Source organism: Oncorhynchus gorbuscha, linkage group LG21 (genome assembly GCF_021184085.1).
Source record: "Oncorhynchus gorbuscha isolate QuinsamMale2020 ecotype Even-year linkage group LG21, OgorEven_v1.0, whole genome shotgun sequence".
Classification (NCBI taxonomy): Eukaryota; Metazoa; Chordata; class Actinopteri; order Salmoniformes; family Salmonidae; genus Oncorhynchus; species Oncorhynchus gorbuscha.
Genome location: NC_060193.1, coordinates 55,383,106 through 55,404,617, shown reverse-complemented (window position 1 = coordinate 55,404,617; position 21,512 = coordinate 55,383,106). Strand labels below are relative to the sequence as shown.

General features: G+C 42.4%; 2 protein-coding genes across 2 annotated transcripts in view; one reads left to right on the top strand and one right to left on the bottom strand.

Moving 5' to 3' along the window:
- Window positions 1-1,516: 1,516 nt before the first annotated feature.
- LOC124008574 (lipoyltransferase 1, mitochondrial-like) lies at window positions 1,517-2,819 on the bottom strand. The gene has a single exon (XM_046319957.1). The coding sequence runs from the start codon at window positions 2,671-2,673 to the stop codon at window positions 1,534-1,536; it is 1,140 nt and encodes a 379-aa protein (XP_046175913.1). The 5' UTR covers window positions 2,674-2,819; the 3' UTR covers window positions 1,517-1,533.
- Window positions 2,820-4,300: 1,481 nt separating this feature from the next.
- Window positions 4,301-21,512, top strand: part of LOC124008219 (testis-specific gene 10 protein-like) — a 48,082-nt gene continuing 30,870 nt past the window's right edge. Inside the window, exons 1-5 of the mRNA XM_046319341.1 lie at window positions 4,301-4,877; window positions 4,968-5,177; window positions 6,094-6,249; window positions 6,380-6,565; window positions 21,366-21,443. Of these exons, the coding sequence (XP_046175297.1) occupies window positions 5,097-5,177; window positions 6,094-6,249; window positions 6,380-6,565; window positions 21,366-21,443 (501 nt within the window). The 5' untranslated portion in view covers window positions 4,301-4,877; window positions 4,968-5,096. The remainder of the gene's footprint in view (window positions 4,878-4,967; window positions 5,178-6,093; window positions 6,250-6,379; window positions 6,566-21,365; window positions 21,444-21,512) is intronic.

The window sequence follows — 21,512 nt, the reverse complement described above, 5'->3', positions numbered from 1 at the left end:
TTGCCTGTACTGAAGTGCATCTTCACTGCGCAAACTGCGCAGATATAATTGTTAATATTATTAGTATTGTGACAGGTGTAAAGGAAGGTGTTGTTTTACAGGGTCAGCCAGTAGTACGGCATCCCATCCCAATGACTGGAACGAACTACAAAAATCTCTAAAACTGGAAACACTTAACTCCCTCACTAGCTTTAAGCACCAACTGTCAGCCCACCTATAATTTAGCATCTCTTTCCCAACTGTAGATTATTTTTATTTCTACTTTTATTTTATTTTACCTTTATTTTACTAGGCAAGTCAGTTAAGAACAAATTCTTATTTTCAATGACATAGGAACAGAACTGCCTGTTCAGAATGTGTACATTGTCAGCTCGGGATTTGAACTTACAACCTTTCGGTTACTATTCCAATGCTCTAACCACTAGACTAGCCTGCCGCCCCATTCTGCCACCCCATTCTTCCATTGCAAAACTACCATTCCAGTGTTTTACTTGCTATATTGTATTTACTTTGCCACCATGGCTTTTTTTGCCTTTACCTCCCTTCTCACCTCATTTGCTCACATTGTATATAGACTTGTTTATACTGTATTATTGACTGTATGTTTGTTTTACTCCATGTATAACTCTGTGTCGTGGTATCTGTCGAACTGCTTTGCTTTATCTTGGCCAGGTCGCAATTGTAAATGAGAACTTGTTCTCAACTTGCCTACCTGGTTAAATAAAGGTGAAATAAATAAATAAAAGTTCTAGCATGTATTTGCATATTTCAGGTAGGGAACGCCACTGTGTGTGTGTGGAATAAATCAATTGGCATTTCGCCCTTACACTCCTTCTAAACAAAGCTATTTTTTACAACTTTGGCAAAGGGTAAAGTCAATAAAACTTAGTCCACTCTGTTCATAATATATTTTAGTTTTGGGAACAGAAAACTGTATTGGGATGAAATGTTTCATCGATGACAAAATGTGCAGAATGTCAGCCAAAATCCATATCGCTCCATCTTCCCCCACTGGGCTTCCTCTCATCACTTGTTTTTCAAAGTAGAGGATAGTTGAAGCACTGGTTGAAGGATGTGGGGGAAGCTAAGTTGTTCGCAGCACACTGACCCATTACAGAGGCAGCATTTATTGCACTCGGGAAATGGATGTAACCTATTTTCTAAAGGGTATATTTAAGAAATAAGGCCAGAGGGGGTATGGTATATGGCCAATATACCACAGCTAAAGGCTGTTCTTATGCACAACGCAATGCTGAGTGCCTAGATACAGTCCTTGGTCGTGGTATATTGGCCATATATCACAAACCCCAGAGGTGCCTTATTGCTATTCTAAACTGGTAAACAGCGTAATTAGATGTTTATGCAAAATGCTATGGAAATACTTTGTGTGCATATAAAGCCAGGGTCCACAGATAACTTTCTAGAACAGCTATACAGAGAGCACCCCTTCCCTTGGTCCAGAGAAACTGGTGATTAAACCATCCCAATAACAAAACCCTGGACAACTCAGTATGTCATGCAGCAGTGCTTTATTCACATCATGAAGACAACTCTTCGGCACAGATTATACATCTTTCTTTCAAGTTCTTTATTTTGTGGGATTGTCCTCAGCAATTCTGCTGCGATTACTGATGTCTCGTAGGGACATAATTTCGCACCTATCAGGTGTAAGGAGAACTCTTGAGACATCTCCACAGGTAGCCAGTCTGAGGGAACCTCAATGTCACAAGATTCTATAATGCCATTCTTGATGTCCATGTTTAGAGTTGCATTGCAGATAGACGTGTCATTTTTCAACTCAAAAGTCGTACAGATACTGAACTTAGGAGTCCTTCCAAATGTCCACTCCCATGCCAACAGTTCACGGGCCATTCTTTGGATACCAGGCAAGGACAGCTCATCACTTGGGTCCACAAGTGTTACAGGGCTGCTGAAACCAAACTCTGTGTTGTACTGGGATGCCACTGAATCCATGATAGTGTCACAGTCCAACGTCGGGTCCTCATCCAGCAGGTTTTTCACAGGGGATGGCACGCTTTGCGTTGCATTGCTCTTGATACCCTGGCAGGTCGGTTTCAGCACCGCGGACAGCAGTGCCCTGTCAGCCGAACACAGCAGAGTGCAGTGATGGTAAGCTGCTGTCCTTCCCAATTTTGCAGCGGTTCCTGAAATCTTGTGTTGGCCATTCAGCAAGATGTCAAACCTCTCTGTTGCACGTACATCCATGTCTGGCCTGAGTCCTTTCAGAGCACTTGTCACGACTTGGAGATTCCTGTGACGATCATAGTTTTTCTTGGACGTGAAGAAAGTCAAATTGACATTTCCTAAATCGTGGAATACAGTCCCGCCTCCACTGCGTCGCCTGGCGAGCGGTATCCCTTTCTGTCTCATGACCTGAAGGTTGCACTCTTGCCACGGGTTCTGATGTCTCCCTATCACCACCGCTGGGGCATTACTCCATAAGAAGAGCATACTCCGGTTTTGGAGGTCAACATGATCGTGTATCCAGTCCTCCAATGCTAAGTTTTCAAATATGTCTGTTGACACAGATTTGAGGATAAGTCCTGATTTACCAGTCTCGTCAATGACAGCTGACAATGTGCTCTTGGCTCGAGCCGATCGAAAACAGGCTTGGGATTGTGCGCACAAATTCGAGAATGTTCTTAACATCATCGCGCCTCTATCTGTCGTTTCTTCTGTGCATCTGAAAATACTTTATCACTTTTGTGGAATTAAACTTTTCCAAATACATGAATGGAAACGCTCAGAGTAAATACGTATTCAGATCTAATTCGTTTTTACACACATACTTCCGCTTTTCTTCCTCTTATTTTCTTAAAGGCACGGTTTATTTACCCTTGTTGTAACACTGCCACCAGCTGTGCTGGAGCGATATTGACTCCATGTTGCTCAAGTGATTTTTGATGCTGGTTTTACAGCGCCACCCAGCGGTTTAATTCGTGTATTGATTCAAAAAGGATTTACTAGTTCCTGAGGTTCTGGGTTGGATTTTAAATATTATTTTTGGCTTATTTTTCAAAATCCACAAACTAACAGGTTAACACTTCTGCAAAAGCAGCTACAAAAGGCTCACTATATGGAAGTATCATGCACTGCAGAGAGACAGCAGCTAGGCTCGCACAAAACAGATTGACAGTGCAATTTATTATAGTAGCCTACTTTTTAATCCTGACGAAGGCAAAATATGATTTATTTGAAGCCTGGGGGTGCATTCCTTTTATTTAAAAATGGTAGCATAAATTGCATAGAACACTGCAATGCAGTCAAATCAGTCATTCTGATGCATAATACTTTTGCATTTAGACTTGGAATTTCACTAGGCTAACATGATCTTCTGCTAACATTATCAGCACGTGTTGTCAGTGTGTGGAGTACCGGGCCACTACGTTGTCAAGGTAATGGACGCACACTGTGAAGAAAGGGCCTTTGCTGATTGGCTTGCAAGCTTGCGACATCTCGAATTCCGATCGAATCCTGACATCTGATTGGTCAGATCGTGTATCCCGTATGAAAAGCGGTTTAGGAGCCATTCAGGGTTTACAACAGCAAATCCCTGTGATTTATCCAGATAACCTCACGTAAACTATTTGATAGCTACAGCTGTAACTATTTCATCCATAAAGTAAGTTGAAGATCTCTCTCTCAACCATTATTTGTTTTTGTTTACATCTAATGTTTTACTTAGACAAGCAGTAGCTTTAGCCTAATTCTATTTAAGTGTTTAGCGAGCTTTCTTGCCATAAAAAAAATCAGTATCGCTTTCGACAATTCAAGGCTAGCGTCATTAGCAAGATTGCAGTGATTGGAAGACACTACTTTGCAAACTAGCAATCTTTTTTAAATCCAATACAGCGCTGTTTATAATACATTCATAATCAGTAGCAAGATCAAGTTTGAATATGCTTGGTTACCATGACAACGTAAAATGTTTAGAGCAGTGTGTCATTTACATTACATTTACATTTAAGTCATTTAGCAGACGCTCTTATCCAGAGCGACTTACAAATTGGTGCATTCACCTTATGACATCCAGTGGAACAGCCACTTTACAATAGTGCATCTAAATATTTTAAGGGGGGGAGGGGGTCATAAATCAGGCACTCTTGTTAGTTTTTAAAAAATCTATCAGCTTGATACTGACACATTTTCATATTTGATTTATTTTCACCTAATCCCCATTGCACTTCCTGTGTCAGGCTGCAGAGGTTAGTGTGGCTGGTGTGCAGGCTGAGGAGGTGCAGCTTCAGCAGGGGGTGAGGGGAGGAGAGGGGGGAGGAGGATGTGGAGGAGCTGTCTTTGGAGAACCACTAGGAGCCAGGCCATATCAGTACACCAGTTCAGCTGCAGGAAGAGCAGGACCAGCAGGGCCCCACACTGGCGACAACAGAGGACCACACACAGCATGCAGAGGTAGACTTACTGTGTGCCTAAGAGGGGATGCGATGTGTATACTGAACACAATGGATGAGTGAATGTCTGATTGAATCAATGCAAGATTTCTTGGGGTCTCGTTTTGTAGAGCATCATCTAAAACCTGCAGAGGAAGTTAACGTCACTAGAGGGCGCTATCACCAAAGTGACACCTGTAAGACCACGACTGATACCACTGTATTGCAATCTAATTCAACAGGCATAAAGAAAATAGTATAATAAATAGCCTACATTTACCATCCACCCTGGCTTCTGGGCTATGTCTCAGGATAGCGAGTCGGCAGACACTGAACCAATAGAACTTGAGACCCAGCTGAACCCCACAGTAGAGCAGAATCAGGAGCAGGACCTGCAGGCCTTACTGGACCAGTTGCACCAGGAGAGAGACAGTCTGAACAGACTGGTGCAGAAGGTCAGCCTCACAGGTGAGTTACTCTGGGGCTGGACTGAGAGGAGAGAGGGTAGTGGAGAACGAGATGCCAGAATGTGATGTAACATTGTTGGCTATCCTACAGAGAGAGAGAGCAGGGCCTGTTCACAGAGCCAGGCAGCAGGGGAAACGTGGCTCTCGTCTGGACAGCTTCTTGCGGAGCGTGGAGGAGGAGAGGGACTACTACAGACAGGAAGCAGACAGCCTGAGGAGGATGCTGAGGGGCAGGTGCTCCTGTAGCCCCTGTCGGGGGCACCTCCAGAGCCGCAGCCCCACCCGCCAGTCCCCTGTCAAGGTAAAGGAATGTCTGTCTAATATTAACTGGAAATGTAAATAGGGATTTGTTACACCATCTTCAGTGTTATAAATGTATAAATGACGCTATATATATCATTTTTCAGAAATATTATAAGAAATTATAAGAAATTATGAAAAAGATTGGAGTTTTTTTTTCACTATCTAATCACGGCATGGGGTTGTTCACTGACAGACATGTCTTTTTTAAAGTATATTACTTGATGGTTTCATTCAGAGAGGCAACTAATCATATTTCTTAGCAAAATGCTATATATCCGGCTCACTCTCAGAGGAATAAGTAGCACTGCTAGGTTTTACACAGTCAAATGTAATACATGGTAACATTTTTAATAAAGAACTGTAGAAATTATACATTTTTGACATCAATATAATACAATAATTAAATAAAAATTAATTCAGTAATATAAGACCTGTGGAACATTTACATTTATTTTATTTTAGTTGTTTAGCAAATGCTCTCATCCAGAGTGACTTAAAGTAAGTGCATTCATCTTAAGGTAGCTAGGTGAGACGACCACATATCACAGTCAAATATACAGGATACCAACATTCCATTCCAGTGAAACAATATAGCGTTTAGCAAAAAAACAAACATTTTCATACACACTTAAATATATTAATAAACATCTGAGAACAGTAATATTTTACACACACATGAAGGTACCCATAAGAAATCATTACTGATGAAGAAATACAAATGTGAAAAATTGGTGGACATACCATTTTGTAAATATATATTACTTCAAATATGACTTTTTCCATATTAATCAGAAAAAAATCTAATTTCTGACCAATGTCTCCTGGACTGTGAGCACTTTGTCATAATACTAATGTAACAGCTGATGTACTCTTTTGAAATCTGACATCATGTCTTGTTCCCCTGTTTTGGGCAGGGGGGCAGCTATGATTCTGAGCTGATCAGGGTCTTGAGAGAGCGGGACGAGATGCAGAACATGCTGGATAAGTATGAGCGCCACCTGTCAGAGATCCAGGCCAACGTGAGAGTTCTGACTGCCGACAGAGACAAGACCAGCATGCACTACCAGCAGGCCAGTACCATTCTTAAAGGAACAGTTAACTCCAACATCATGTTTTGTCTGACTTTTTCTTCGCTCAGGACCAAACGAATAGGAAATAATAGGAAATAATTTTGCTGATAACAATCCCTTTCTTCATCAGGCTCAGCAGGAGATAGCGTCGCTGCGTCGCGAGGTACTGAAATCCAAGTCGTCGCGCGCAGCTAAGAGCAGTGTCACTGTGTCGGCTCAGAGCATCCTGAAGCGTGTGGAGGCGGAGAGAGACGAGGCAAAGGTCGACCTCCACCGTATGAGCACAGAGAGGGACAGTCTGAGGGAGAGACTCAAGGTCAATATTTTAACCAGATTGGACAATAATCTACTTCTGAGTGTTCCAGCATTGCCATTTATTGACTACCAATTTAAAAAAAAAACATGTTGAACCTTTATTTAACTAGGAAAGACTCATTGTGATTAAAATCTCTTTTTCAAGAGCGCCCTGGCCAAGATAGGCAGCACTAATTCATTACAAACAAATTACAGACAGACAACATGAAAAACTACAAGTGATCTAGTAAAAACCATCGAATTCACAAGAGTATAAAACAGCAAATTAAATAGATTGACAGGTCAGGGAATCAGCCTCAAAATCCTTCATCAGTGATTTAAAAACACCAATCGGGACAAGTTCTTCCAGTTTAAAAGTATTTTGGAAGGGGTTCCAAGACGATGGCGCAGAGTATATAAAGCAGAGTACATGAAAGCCCTTTTACCAAATTCAGTTGGGACATTTGTAACAGTTAGCAGGATAAAGTCCAGCGGAGGAAGAGAGTACCCACCACATTTCTGAACAAAAGAAATGCACAAATAAAAAGGTAATAAACCCAAAATGTCTTTGTAAATAAAAGTATACCAGTGACTGAGCCTACGAGTGACTAGAGAAGGACAGCCAACCCTGGTATACAAAGTGCAGTGGTGCGTAAAGGCTTTGTAAATAAAAGTATACCAGTGACTGAGCCTACAAGAGACTAGAGAAGGACAGCCAACCCTGGTATACAAAGTGCAGTGGTGCGTAAAGGCTTTGTAAATAAAAGTATACCAGTGACTGAGCCTACGAGTGACTAGAGAAGGACAGCCAACCCTGGTATACAAAGTGCAGTGGTGCGTAAAGGCTTTGTAAATAAAAGTATACCAGTGACTGAGCCTACGAGTGACTAGAGAAGGACAGCCAACCCTGGTATACAAAGTGCAGTGGTGCGTAAAGGCTTTGTAAATAAAAGTATACCAGTGACTGAGCCTACAAGAGACTAGAGAAGGACAGCCAACCCTGGTATACAAAGTGCAGTGGTGCGTAAAGGCTTTGTAAATAAAAGTATACCAGTGACTGAGCCTACGAGTGACTAGAGAAGGACAGCCAACCCTGGTATACAAAGTGCAGTGGTGCGTAAAGGCTTTGTAAATAAAAGTATACCAGTGACTGAGCCTACGAGTGACTAGAGAAGGACAGCCAACCCTGGTATACAAAGTGCAGTGGTGCGTAAAGGCTTTGTAAATAAAAGTATACCAGTGACTGAGCCTACGAGTGACTAGAGAAGGACAGCCAACCCTGGTATACAAAGTGCAGTGGTGCGTAAAGGCTTTGTAAATAAAAGTATACCAGTGACTGAGCCTACGAGTGACTAGAGAAGGACAGCCAACCCTGGTATACAAAGTGCAGTGGTGCGTAAAGGCTTTGTAAATAAAAGTATACCAGTGACTGAGCCTACGAGTGACTAGAGAAGGCCAGCCAACCCTGGTATACAAAGTGCAGTGGTGCGTAAAGGCTTTGTAAATAAAAGTATACCAGTGACTGAGCCTACGAGTGACTAGAGAAGGACAGCCAACCCTGGTATACAAAGTGCAGTGGTGCGTAAAGGCTTTGTAAATAAAAGTATACCAGTGACTGAGCCTACGAGTGACTAGAGAAGGACAGCCAACCCTGGTATACAAAGTGCAGTGGTGCGTAAAGGCTTTGTAAATAAAAGTATACCAGTGACTGAGCCTACAAGAGACTAGAGAAGGCCAGCCAACCCTGGTATACAAAGTGCAGTGGTGCGTAAAGGCTTTGTAAATAAAAGTATACCAGTGACTGAGCCTACAAGAGACTAGAGAAGGCCAGCCAACCCTGGTATACAAAGTGCAGTGGTGCGTAAAGGCTTTGTAAATAAAAGTATACCAGTGCCTGAGCCTACAAGAGACTAGAGAAGGCCAGCCAACCCTGGTATACAAAGTGCAGTGGTGCGTAAAGGCTTTGTAAATAAAAGTATACCAGTGACTGAGCCTTCAAGTGACTAGAGAAGGCCAGCCAACCTTGGTATACAAAGTGCAGTGGTGCGTAAAGGCTTTGTAAATAAAAGTATACCAGTGACTGAGCCTACAAGAGACTAGAGAAGGCCAGCCAACCCTGGTATACAAAGTGCAGTGGTGCGTAAAGGCTTTGTAAATAAAAGTATACCAGTGCCTGAGCCTACAAGAGACTAGAGAAGGCCAGCCAACCCTGGTATACAAAGTGCAGTGGTGCGTAAAGGCTTTGTAAATAAAAGTATACCAGTGACTGAGCCTTCAAGTGACTAGAGAAGGCCAGCCAACCCTGGTATACAAAGTGCAGTGGTGCGTAAAGGCTTTGTAAATAAAAGTATACCAGTGACTGAGCCTACAAGAGACTAGAGAAGGCCAGCCAACCCTGGTATACAAAGTGCAGTGGTGCGTAAAGGCTTTGTAAATAAAAGTATACCAGTGACTGAGCCTACAAGAGACTAGAGAAGGCCAGCCAACCCTGGTATACAAAGTGCAGTGGTGCGTAAAGGCTTTGTAAATAAAAGTATACCAGTGCCTGAGCCTACAAGAGACTAGAGAAGGCCAGCCAACCCTGGTATACAAAGTGCAGTGGTGCGTAAAGGCTTTGTAAATAAAAGTATACCAGTGACTGAGCCTTCAAGTGACTAGAGAAGGCCAGCCAACCCTGGTATACAAAGTGCAGTGGTGCGTAAGGGTTTGTAAATAAAAGTATACCAGTGACTGAGCCTACCAGTGACTAGAGAAGGCCAGCCAACCCTGGTATACAAAGTGCAGTGGTGCGTAAAGGCTTTGTAAATAAAAGTATACCAGTGACTGAACCTTCAAGTGACTAGAGAAGGCCAGCCAACCCTGGTATACAAAGTGCAGTGGTGCGTAAAGGCTTTGTAAATAAAAGTATACCAGTGACTGAGTCTACGAGTGACTATAGAAGGACAGCCAACCCTGGTATACAAAGTGCAGTGGTGCGTAAAGGCTTTGTAAATAAAAGTATACCAGTGACTGAGCCTACAAGTGACTAGAGAAGGCCAGCCAACCCTGGTATACAAAGTGCAGTGGTGCGTAAAGGCTTTGTAAATAAAAGTATACCAGTGACTGAGCCTTCAAGTGACTAGAGAAGGCCAGCCAACCCTGGTATACAAAGTGCAGTGGTGCGTAAGGGTTTGTAAATAAAAGTATACCAGTGACTGAGCCTACCAGTGACTAGAGAAGGCCAGCCAACCCTGGTATACAAAGTGCAGTGGTGCGTAAGGGTTTTGCAGTTTAAAATAAATCTCAAAGTGCCATGGTAAAGAGTGTCAATTGATCTCAAACACTAAGCGGAAGCATTCATACATAAAACATCCCCATAGTCTAATAAAGGCATAAATGTAGCTGATACTAGCCTCCTTCTGGCTTCAAAAGAAAAACAGGCCTTATTCCTAAAATAAAATCCCAATTTCAGCTTCAATTTTTTTGTAAGTTGTTGAATATGCAATTTAAAAGAGAGGCCGTCGCGAGGTACTGAAATCCAAGTCGTTGCGCGCAGCTAAGAGCAGTGTCACTGTGTCGGCTCAGAGCATCCTGAAGCGTGTGGAGGCGGAGAGAGACGAGGCAAAGGTCGACCTCCACCGTATGAGCACAGAGAGGGACAGTCTGAGGGAGAGACTCAAGGTCAATATTTTAACCAGATTGGACAATAATCTACTTCTGAGTGTTCCAGCATTGCCATTTATTGACTACCAATTTAAAAAAAAACATGTTGAACCTTTATTTAACTAGGAAAGACTCATTGTGATTAAAATCTCTTTTTCAAGAGCGCCCTGGCCAAGATAGGCAGCACTAATTCATTACAAACAAATTACAGACAGACAACATGAAAAACTACAAGTGATCTAGTAAAAACCATCGAATTCACAAGAGTATAAAACAGCAAATTAAATAGATTGACAGGTCAGGGAATCAGCCTCAAAATCCTTCATCAGTGATTTAAAAACACCAATCGGGACAAGTTCTTCCAGTTTAAAAGTATTTTGGAAGGGGTTCCAAGACGATGGCGCAGAGTATATAAAGCAGAGTACATGAAAGCCCTTTTACCAAATTCAGTTGGGACATTTGTAACAGTTAGCAGGATAAAGTCCAGCGGAGGATGAGAGTACCCACCACATTTCTGAACAAAAGAAATGCACAAATAAAAAGGTAATAAACCCAAAATGGCTTTGTAAATAAAAGTATACCAGTGACTGAGCCTACGAGTGACTAGAGAAGGACAGCCAACCCTGGTATACAAAGTGCAGTGGTGCGTAAAGGCTTTGTAAATAAAAGTATACCAGTGACTGAGCCTACAAGAGACTAGAGAAGGCCAGCCAACCCTGGTATACAAAGTGCAGTGGTGCGTAAAGGCTTTGTAAATAAAAGTATACCAGTGACTGAGCCTACAAGAGACTAGAGAAGGCCAGCCAACCCTGGTATACAAAGTGCAGTGGTGCGTAAAGGCTTTGTAAATAAAAGTATACCAGTGCCTGAGCCTACAAGAGACTAGAGAAGGCCAGCCAACCCTGGTATACAAAGTGCAGTGGTGCGTAAAGGCTTTGTAAATAAAAGTATACCAGTGACTGAGCCTTCAAGTGACTAGAGAAGGCCAGCCAACCCTGGTATACAAAGTGCAGTGGTGCGTAAAGGCTTTGTAAATAAAAGTATACCAGTGACTGAGCCTACAAGAGACTAGAGAAGGCCAGCCAACCCTGGTATACAAAGTGCAGTGGTGCGTAAAGGCTTTGTAAATAAAAGTATACCAGTGCCTGAGCCTACAAGAGACTAGAGAAGGCCAGCCAACCCTGGTATACAAAGTGCAGTGGTGCGTAAAGGCTTTGTAAATAAAAGTATACCAGTGACTGAGCCTTCAAGTGACTAGAGAAGGCCAGCCAACCCTGGTATACAAAGTGCAGTGGTGCGTAAAGGCTTTGTAAATAAAAGTATACCAGTGACTGAGCCTACAAGAGACTAGAGAAGGCCAGCCAACCCTGGTATACAAAGTGCAGTGGTGCGTAAAGGCTTTGTAAATAAAAGTATACCAGTGACTGAGCCTACAAGAGACTAGAGAAGGCCAGCCAACCCTGGTATACAAAGTGCAGTGGTGCGTAAAGGCTTTGTAAATAAAAGTATACCAGTGCCTGAGCCTACAAGAGACTAGAGAAGGCCAGCCAACCCTGGTATACAAAGTGCAGTGGTGCGTAAAGGCTTTGTAAATAAAAGTATACCAGTGACTGAGCCTTCAAGTGACTAGAGAAGGCCAGCCAACCCTGGTATACAAAGTGCAGTGGTGCGTAAAGGCTTTGTAATTAAAAGTATACCTGTGACTGAGCCTACAAGTGACTAGAGAAGGCCAGCCAACCCTGGTATACAAAGTGCAGTGGTGCGTAAAGGCTTTGTAAATAAAAGTATACCAGTGACTGAACCTTCAAGTGACTAGAGAAGGCCAGCCAACCCTGGTATACAAAGTGCAGTGGTGCGTAAAGGCTTTGTAAATAAAAGTATACCAGTGACTGAGTCTACGAGTGACTATAGAAGGACAGCCAACCCTGGTATACAAAGTGCAGTGGTGCGTAAAGGCTTTGTAAATAAAAGTATACCAGTGACTGAGCCTACAAGTGACTAGAGAAGGCCAGCCAACCCTGGTATACAAAGTGCAGTGGTGCGTAAAGGCTTTGTAAATAAAAGTATACCAGTGACTGAGCCTTCAAGTGACTAGAGAAGGCCAGCCAACCCTGGTATACAAAGTGCAGTGGTGCGTAAGGGTTTGTAAATAAAAGTATACCAGTGACTGAGCCTACCAGTGACTAGAGAAGGCCAGCCAACCCTGGTATACAAAGTGCAGTGGTGCGTAAGGGTTTTGCAGTTTAAAATAAATCTCAAAGTGCCATGGTAAAGAGTGTCAATTGATCTCAAACACTAAGCGGAAGCATTCATACATAAAACATCCCCATAGTCTAATAAAGGCATAAATGTAGCTGATACTAGCCTCCTTCTGGCTTCAAAAGAAAAACAGGCCTTATTCCTAAAATAAAATCCCAATTTCAGCTTCAATTTTTTTGTAAGTTGTTGAATATGCAATTTAAAAGAGAGGCCGTCATGAGGTACTGAAATCCAAGTCGTTGCGCGCAGCTAAGAGCAGTGTCACTGTGTCGGCTCAGAGCATCCTGAAGCGTGTGGAGGCGGAGAGAGACGAGGCAAAGGTCGACCTCCACCGTATGAGCACAGAGAGGGACAGTCTGAGGGAGAGACTCAAGGTCAATATTTTAACCAGATTGGACAATAATCTACTTCTGAGTGTTCCAGCATTGCCATTTATTGACTACCAATTTAAAAAAAAAACATGTTGAACCTTTATTTAACTAGGAAAGACTCATTGTGATTAAAATCTCTTTTTCAAGAGCGCCCTGGCCAAGATAGGCAGCACTAATTCATTACAAACAAATTACAGACAGACAACATGAAAAACTACAAGTGATCTAGTAAAAACCATCGAATTCACAAGAGTATAAAACAGCAAATTAAATAGATTGACAGGTCAGGGAATCAGCCTCAAAATCCTTCATCAGTGATTTAAAAACACCAATCGGGACAAGTTCTTCCAGTTTAAAAGTATTTTGGAAGGGGTTCCAAGACGATGGCGCAGAGTATATAAAGCAGAGTACATGAAAGCCCTTTTACCAAATTCAGTTGGGACATTTGTAACAGTTAGCAGGATAAAGTCCAGCGGAGGATGAGAGTACCCACCACATTTCTGAACAAAAGAAATGCACAAATAAAAAGGTAATAAACCCAAAATGGCTTTGTAAATAAAAGTATACCAGTGACTGAGCCTACGAGTGACTAGAGAAGGACAGCCAACCCTGGTATACAAAGTGCAGTGGTGCGTAAAGGCTTTGTAAATAAAAGTATACCAGTGACTGAGCCTACGAGTGACTAGAGAAGGACAGCCAACCCTGGTATACAAAGTGCAGTGGTGCGTAAAGGCTTTGTAAATAAAAGTATACCAGTGACTGAGCCTACAAGAGACTAGAGAAGGCCAGCCAACCCTGGTATACAAAGTGCAGTGGTGCGTAAAGGCTTTGTAAATAAAAGTATACCAGTGACTGAACCTTCAAGTGACTAGAGAAGGCCAGCCAACCCTGGTATACAAAGTGCAGTGGTGCGTAAAGGCTTTGTAAATAAAAGTATACCAGTGACTGAGCCTACAAGTGACTAGAGAAGGCCAGCCAACCCTGGTATACAAAGTGCAGTGGTGCGTAAAGGCTTTGTAAATAAAAGTATACCAGTGACTGAGCCTACAAGTGACTAGAGAAGGCCAGCCAACCCTGGTATACAAAGTGCAGTGGTGCGTAAAGGCTTTGTAAATAAAAGTATACCAGTGACTGAACCTTCAAGTGACTAGAGAAGGCCAGCCAACCCTGGTATACAAAGTGCAGTGGTGCGTAAAGGCTTTGTAAATAAAAGTATACCAGTGACTGAGTCTACGAGTGACTATAGAAGGACAGCCAACCCTGGTATACAAAGTGCAGTGGTGCGTAAAGGCTTTGTAAATAAAAGTATACCAGTGACTGAGCCTACAAGTGACTAGAGAAGGCCAGCCAACCCTGGTATACAAAGTGCAGTGGTGCGTAAAGGCTTTGTAAATAAAAGTATACCAGTGACTGAGCCTACCAGTGACTAGAGAAGGCCAGCCAACCCTGGTATACAAAGTGCAGTGGTGCGTAAGGGTTTTGCAGTTTAAAATAAATCTCAAAGTGCCATGGTAAAGAGTGTCAATTGATCTCAAACACTGAGCGGAAGCATTCATACATAAAACATCCCCATAGTCTAATAAAGGCACAAATGTAGCTGATACTAGCCTCCTTCTGGCTTCAAAAGAAAAACAGGCCTTATTCCTAAAATAAAATCCCAATTTCAGCTTCAATTTTTTTGTAAGTTGTTGAATATGCAATTTAAAAGAGAGGCCGTCGCGAGGTACTGAAATCCAAGTCGTTGCGCGCAGCTAAGAGCAGTGTCACTGTGTCTGCGTATGAGCACAGAGAGGGACAGTCTGAGGGAGAGACTCAAGGTCAATATTTTAACCAGATTGGACAATAATCTACTTCTGAGTGTTCCAGCATTGCCATTTATTGACTACCAATTTTAAAAAAACATGTTGAACCTTTATTTAACTAGGAAAGACTCATTGTGATTAAAATCTCTTTTTCAAGAGCGCCCTGGCCAAGATAGGCAGCACTAATTCATTACAAACAAATTACAGACAGACAACATGAAAAACTACAAGTGATCTAGTAAAAACCATCGAATTCACAAGAGTATAAAACAGCAAATTAAATAGATTGACAGGTCAGGGAATCAGCCTCAAAATCCTTCATCAGTGATTTAAAAACACCAATCGGGACAAGTTCTTCCAGTTTAAAAGTATTTTGGAAGGGGTTCCAAGACGATGGCGCAGAGTATATAAAGCAGAGTACATAAAAGCCATTTTACCAAATTCAGTTGGGACATTTGTAACAGTTAGCAGGATAAAGTCCAGCGGAGGAAGAGAGTACCCACCACATTTCTGAACAAAAGAAATGCACAAATAAAAAGGTAATAAACCCAAAATGGCTTTGTAAATAAAAGTATACCAGTGACTGAGCCTACAAGAGACTAGAGAAGGCCAGCCAACCCTGGTATACAAAGTGCAGTGGTGCGTAAAGGCTTTGTAAATAAAAGTATACCAGTGACTGAGCCTACAAGAGACTAGAGAAGGCCAGCCAACCCTGGTATACAAAGTGCAGTGGTGCGTAAAGGCTTTGTAAATAAAAGTATACCAGTGACTGAGCCTACGAGTGACTAGAGAAGGACAGCCAACCCTGGTATACAAAGTGCAGTGGTGCGTAAAGGCTTTGTAAATAAAAGTATACCAGTGACTGAGCCTACAAGAGACTAGAGAAGGCCAGCCAACCCTGGTATACAAAGTGCAGTGGTGCGTAAAGGCTTTGTAAATAAAAGTATACCAGTGACTGAGCCTACAAGAGACTAGAGAAGGCCAGCCAACCCTGGTATACAAAGTGCAGTGGTGCGTAAAGGCTTTGTAAATAAAAGTATACCAGTGACTGAGCCTACAAGAGACTAGAGAAGGCCAGCCAACCCTGGTATACAAAGTGCAGTGGTGCGTAAAGGCTTTGTAAATAAAAGTATACCAGTGACTGAGCCTACGAGTGACTAGAGAAGGACAGCCAACCCTGGTATACAAAGTGCAGTGGTGCGTAAAGGCTTTGTGTATACCAGTGACTGAGCCTACGAGTGACTAGAGAAGGACAGCCAACCCTGGTATACAAAGTGCAGTGGTTTGCTTTTACACCTGCATTGTTTGCTGTTTGGGGTTTTAAAAGTATACCAGTGACTGAGCCTACAAGTTTGAGATAAGGCCAGATGTACAACCCTGGTATACAAAGTGCAGTGGTGCGTAAAGGCTTTGTAAATAAAAGTATACCAGTGACTGAGCCTACAAGTGACTAGAGAAGGCCAGCCAACCCTGGTATACAAAGTGCAGTGGTGCGTAAAGGCTTTGTAAATAAAAGTATACCAGTGACTGAGCCTTCAAGAGACTAGAGAAGGACAGCCAACCCTGGTATACAAAGTGCAGTGGTGCGTAAAGGCTTTGTAAATAAAAGTATACCAGTGACTGAGCCTACAAGAGACTAGAGAAGGCCAGCCAACCCTGGTATACAAAGTGCAGTGGTGCGTAAAGGCTTTGTAAATAAAAGTATACCAGTGACTGAGCCTACAAGAGACTAGAGAAGGCCAGCCAACCCTGGTATACAAAGTGCAGTGGTGCGTAAAGGCTTTGTAAATAAAAGTATACCAGTGACTGAGCCTTCAAGAGACTAGAGAAGGCCAGCCAACCCTGGTATACAAAGTGCAGTGGTGCGTAAAATAAAAGTATACCAGTGACTGAGCCTAAGTGACTAAAAGTATACCAGTGAAAGGCTGAATAAAAGCCAGTGACTGAGCCTCAAGTGACTAGAGAAGGCCAGCCAACCCTGGTATACAAAGTGCAGTGGTGCGTAAAGGCTTTGTAAATAAAAGTATACCAGTGACTGAGCCTACAAGAGACTAGAGAAGGCCAGCCAACCCTGGTATACAAAGTGCAGTGGTGCGTAAAGGCTTTGTAAATAAAAAGTATACCAGTGACTGAGCCTACAAGAGACTAGAGAAGGCCAGCCAACCCTGGTATACAAAGTGCAGTGGTGCGTAAAGGCTTTGTAAATAAAAGTATACCAGTGACTGAGCCTACAAGAGACTAGAGAAGGCCAGCCAACCCTGGTATACAAAGTGCAGTGGTGCGTAAAGGCTTTGTAAATAAAAGTATACCAGTGACTGAGCCTACAAGAGACTAGAGAAGGCCAGCCAACCCTGGTATACAAAGTGCAGTGGTGCGTAAAGGCTTTGTAAATAAAAGTATACCAGTGACTGAGCCTACAAGAGACTAGAGAAGGCCAGCCAACCCTGGTATACAAAGTGCAGTGGTGCGTAAAGGCTTTGTAAATAAAAGTATACCAGTGACTGAGCCTACAAGTGACTAGAGAAGGCCAGCCAACCCTGGTATACAAAGTGCAGTGGTGCGTAAAGGCTTTGTAAATAAAAGTATACCAGTGACTGAGCCTACAAGTGACTAGAGAAGGCCAGCCAACCCTGGTATACAAAGTGCAGTGGTGCGTAAAGGCTTTGTAAATAAAAGTATACCAGTGACTGAGCCTACAAGAGACTAGAGAAGGCCAGCCAACCCTGGTATACAAAGTGCAGTGGTGCGTAAAGGCTTTGTAAATAAAAGTATACCAGTGACTGAGCCTACAAGAGACTAGAGAAGGCCAGCCAACCCTGGTATACAAAGTGCAGTGGTGCGTAAAGGCTTTGTAAATAAAAGTATACCAGTGACTGAGCCTACAAGAGACTAGAGAAGGACAGCCAACCCTGGTATACAAAGTGCAGTGGTGCGTAAAGGCTTTGTAAATAAAAGTATACCAGTGCCTGAGCCTACAAGAGACTAGAGAAGGCCAGCCAACCCTGGTATACAAAGTGCAGTGGTGCGTAAAGGCTTTGTAAATAAAAGTATACCAGTGACTGAGCCTTCAAGTGACTAGAGAAGGCCAGCCAACCCTGGTATACAAAGTGCAGTGGTGCGTAAAGGCTTTGTAAATAAAAGTATACCAGTGACTGAGCCTACAAGAGACTAGAGAAGGCCAGCCAACCCTGGTATACAAAGTGCAGTGGTGCGTAAAGGCTTTGTAAATAAAAGTATACCAGTGACTGAGCCTACAAGAGACTAGAGAAGGCCAGCCAACCCTGGTATACAAAGTGCAGTGGTGCGTAAAGGCTTTGTAAATAAAAGTATACCAGTGACTGAGCCTACAAGAGACTAGAGAAGGCCAGCCAACCCTGGTATACAAAGTGCAGTGGTGCGTAAAGGCTTTGTAAATAAAAGTATACCAGTGACTGAGCCTACAAGTGACTAGAGAAGGCCAGCCAACCCTGGTATACAAAGTGCAGTGGTGCGTAAAGGCTTTGTAAATAAAAGTATACCAGTGACTGAGCCTACAAGTGACTAGAGAAGGCCAGCCAACCCTGGTATACAAAGTGCAGTGGTGCGTAAAGGCTTTGTAAATAAAAGTATACCAGTGACTGAGCCTTCAAGTGACTAGAGAAGGCCAGCCAACCCTGGTATACAAAGTGCAGTGGTGCGTAAAGGCTTTGTAAATAAAAGTATACCAGTGACTGAGCCTACAAGTGACTAGAGAAGGCCAGCCAACCCTGGTATACAAAGTGCAGTGGTGCGTAAAGGCTTTGTAAATAAAAGTATACCAGTGACTGAGCCTTCAAGTGACTAGAGAAGGCCAGCCAACCCTGGTATACAAAGTGCAGTGGTGCGTAAAGGCTTTGTAAATAAAAGTATACCAGTGACTGAGCCTTCAAGTGACTAGAGAAGGCCAGCCAACCCTGGTATACAAAGTGCAGTGGTGCGTAAAGGCTTTGTAAATAAAAGTATACCAGTGACTGAGCCTACAAGTGACTAGAGAAGGCCAGCCAACCCTGGTATACAAAGTGCAGTGGTGCGTAAAGGCTTTGTAAATAAAAAGTATACCAGTGACTGAGCCTACAAGTGACTAGAGAAGGCCAGCCAACCCTGGTATACAAAGTGCAGTGGTGCGTAAAGGCTTTGTAAATAAAAGTATACCAGTGACTGAGCCTACAAGTGACTAGAGAAGGCCAGCCAACCCTGGTATACAAAGTGCAGTGGTGCGTAAAGGCTTTGTAAATAAAAGTATACCAGTGACTGAGTCTACGAGTGACTATAGAATGACAGCCAACCCTGGTCTACAAAGTGCAGTGGTGCGTAAAGGCTTTGTAAATAAAAGTATACCAGTGACTGAGCCTACAAGTGACTAGAGAAGGCCAGCCAACCCTGGTATACAAAGTGCAGTGGTGCGTAAAGGCTTTGTAAATAAAAGTATACCAGTGACTGAGCCTTCAAGTGACTAGAGAAGGCCAGCCAACCCTGGTATACAAAGTGCAGTGGTGCGTAAGGGTTTGTAAATAAAAGTATACCAGTGACTGAGCCTACCAGTGACTAGAGAAGGCCAGCCAACCCTGGTATACAAAGTGCAGTGGTGCGTAAAGGTTTTGCAGTTTAAAATAAATCTCAAAGTGCCATGGTAAAGAGTGTCAATTGATCTCAAACACTGAGCGGAAGCATTCATACATAAAACATCCCCATAGTCTAATAAAGGCATAAATGTAGCTGATACCAGCCTCCTTCTGGCTTCAAAAGAAAAACAGGCCTTATTCCTAAAATAAAATCCCAATTTCAGCTTCAATTTTTTTGTAAGTTGTTGAATATGCAATTTAAAAGAGAGGCCGTCATCAATTAAAATTCCAAGGTATTTATATGAGGTTACAACCTCAATCTCCTTGTCCTGATAGGTAGTAATAGGTGAAAGGTTCAGAGGTCCATTTCTTGCATTAGAAAACACCATTAGTTTAGTTTTGTCAGTGTTGAGGATAAGCTTCAATTGACACAAGGTATGTTGAACAGATTAAAAAGCAGTTTGCTTTTTCTGGAAAGCTTTTGTAAGAGACGAGGCACAACTGTAAATAACAGTATCATCAGCATAAACATGAAGTTGTGCATTTTGGACATTTTTGTCTAAATCATATATATACAGTGCCTTGGGAGGAAGAGCAGCTCCGTCTTGCCGAAGTTCAAATCCGTATTGATATGTCTGCCAGACATGCCGATTCGCCACCTTGAACTTTGCGACATTTACATTACATTTAAGTCATTTAGCAGACGCTCTTATCCAGAGCGACTGACCTTTTGCCACATTTCAGGCTTCAAACATAAAGATATAAAACTGTATTTTTTTGTGAAGAAGTCAACATTGGATCATTCAGAGATCCTCACTGAACTTCTGGAGAGAGTTTGCTGCACTGAAAGTAAAGGGGCTGAATAATTTTGCACGCCCAATTTTTCCATTTTTGATTTGTTAAAAAAGTTTGAATATCCAATAAATGTCATTCCACTTCATGATTGTGTCCCACTTGTTGTTGATTCTTCACAAAAAATACAGTTTTATATCTTTATGTTTGAAGCCTGAAATGTGGCAAAAGGTCGCAAAGTTCAAGGGGGCCGAATACTTTCGCAAGGCACTGTAAATAGTGAATAAGAGAGGACCAAGTACAGAGCCTTGGGGCACACCATTCAAGACAGACAATTTAACTGACATAAGCCCATCAAATTGAGTGCACTGAGTTCTATCAGACAGATAGTTAGCAAACCATGCAACTGCATGCTCCGAAAGACTCGACAATCTCTGCCTTAGTATAGCATGATCAACAGTATCAAAAGCCTTAGAGAGATCAATAAAAAGTGAGACACAGTGCTGTTTTTTGTCAATGGCTTCAGTGATATCATTTAAAACCTTCATGGCTCCTGTAATTGTGCTATGCTTCTTCCTGAAGCCCGATTGGTACATTGATAAAATAGAGTTAGTAAATCAAAACTATTTTAGCTATTCACTTACAAGGGTTTCAAGTATTTTCACCATGGGTGACCGCTTTGAGATTGGCCTATCATTATTTAAAATAGTTGGATCTCTCCCTTTTAAAAGTGGTAGGACAAATGCTGATTTCCAGATCTTTGGAATTTCAGTATATTCCAGGGTTAGATTGAACAGAGATGTAAGTGGTTCAGCTATGAAATCAGCTGCCAGATTTAAAAAGCAGGGATCCAAAAGATCAGGACCTGCAGGTTTTCTCTGATCTAAGGAGTTCAGGGCTTTATGTACCACCTGCACTGAGAATGGTAAAAAGCTAAATGTTTGACCAGCTCTCACTGGTTCATCCACACAGGGTTGTACAGAGACAGAGGACACTGAAACAAACAGCCTACCAGGTGATACAAAGTGCTCATTGAAACTATTTAGCATTTCAGTTTTGTCATATATAGCAACAGTCTTTCAAAACACATGACGGTAATTCATTAACATTACTGTTACCAGACATAGACTTAATAACCTTCCAAAACGTTCTAGGGTCATTCAGGTTATCAGTGGTAACAGACATACAATATTCAGACTTGGCCTTCCTGAGAAGATAAGAACACTTGTTTCGTAACTGCCTAGAAATAAGCCAATCAGCATCAGAACATGATTTCCTTGCTTTAGCCCAGGCTAGATTACGGTCTATTACCAATGAAAGTGTGGGTGTGTATCCTGCTGAGAGAAAGTGTCTATGTGTGTGTTGCGTGTTGTCAGATCTCTCAGGAGACAGCCATCAGTGAGAGGGCTCATCTGGAGCAGAGGGTGGAGGACCTGCAGACAGCCATTCTCACTGTGAGTGAGGAGGAGAAAACCTCCATAGAAACACAATGACTAGAACAGACACACTCTTTAAATGTCCTT

What these genes read in the sequence shown, in the direction of transcription:
- LOC124008574 (XM_046319957.1), bottom strand. Translation starts at nt 2,673, where the DNA reads ATGATGTTAAGAACATTCTCGAATTTGTGCGCACAATCCCAAGCCTGT.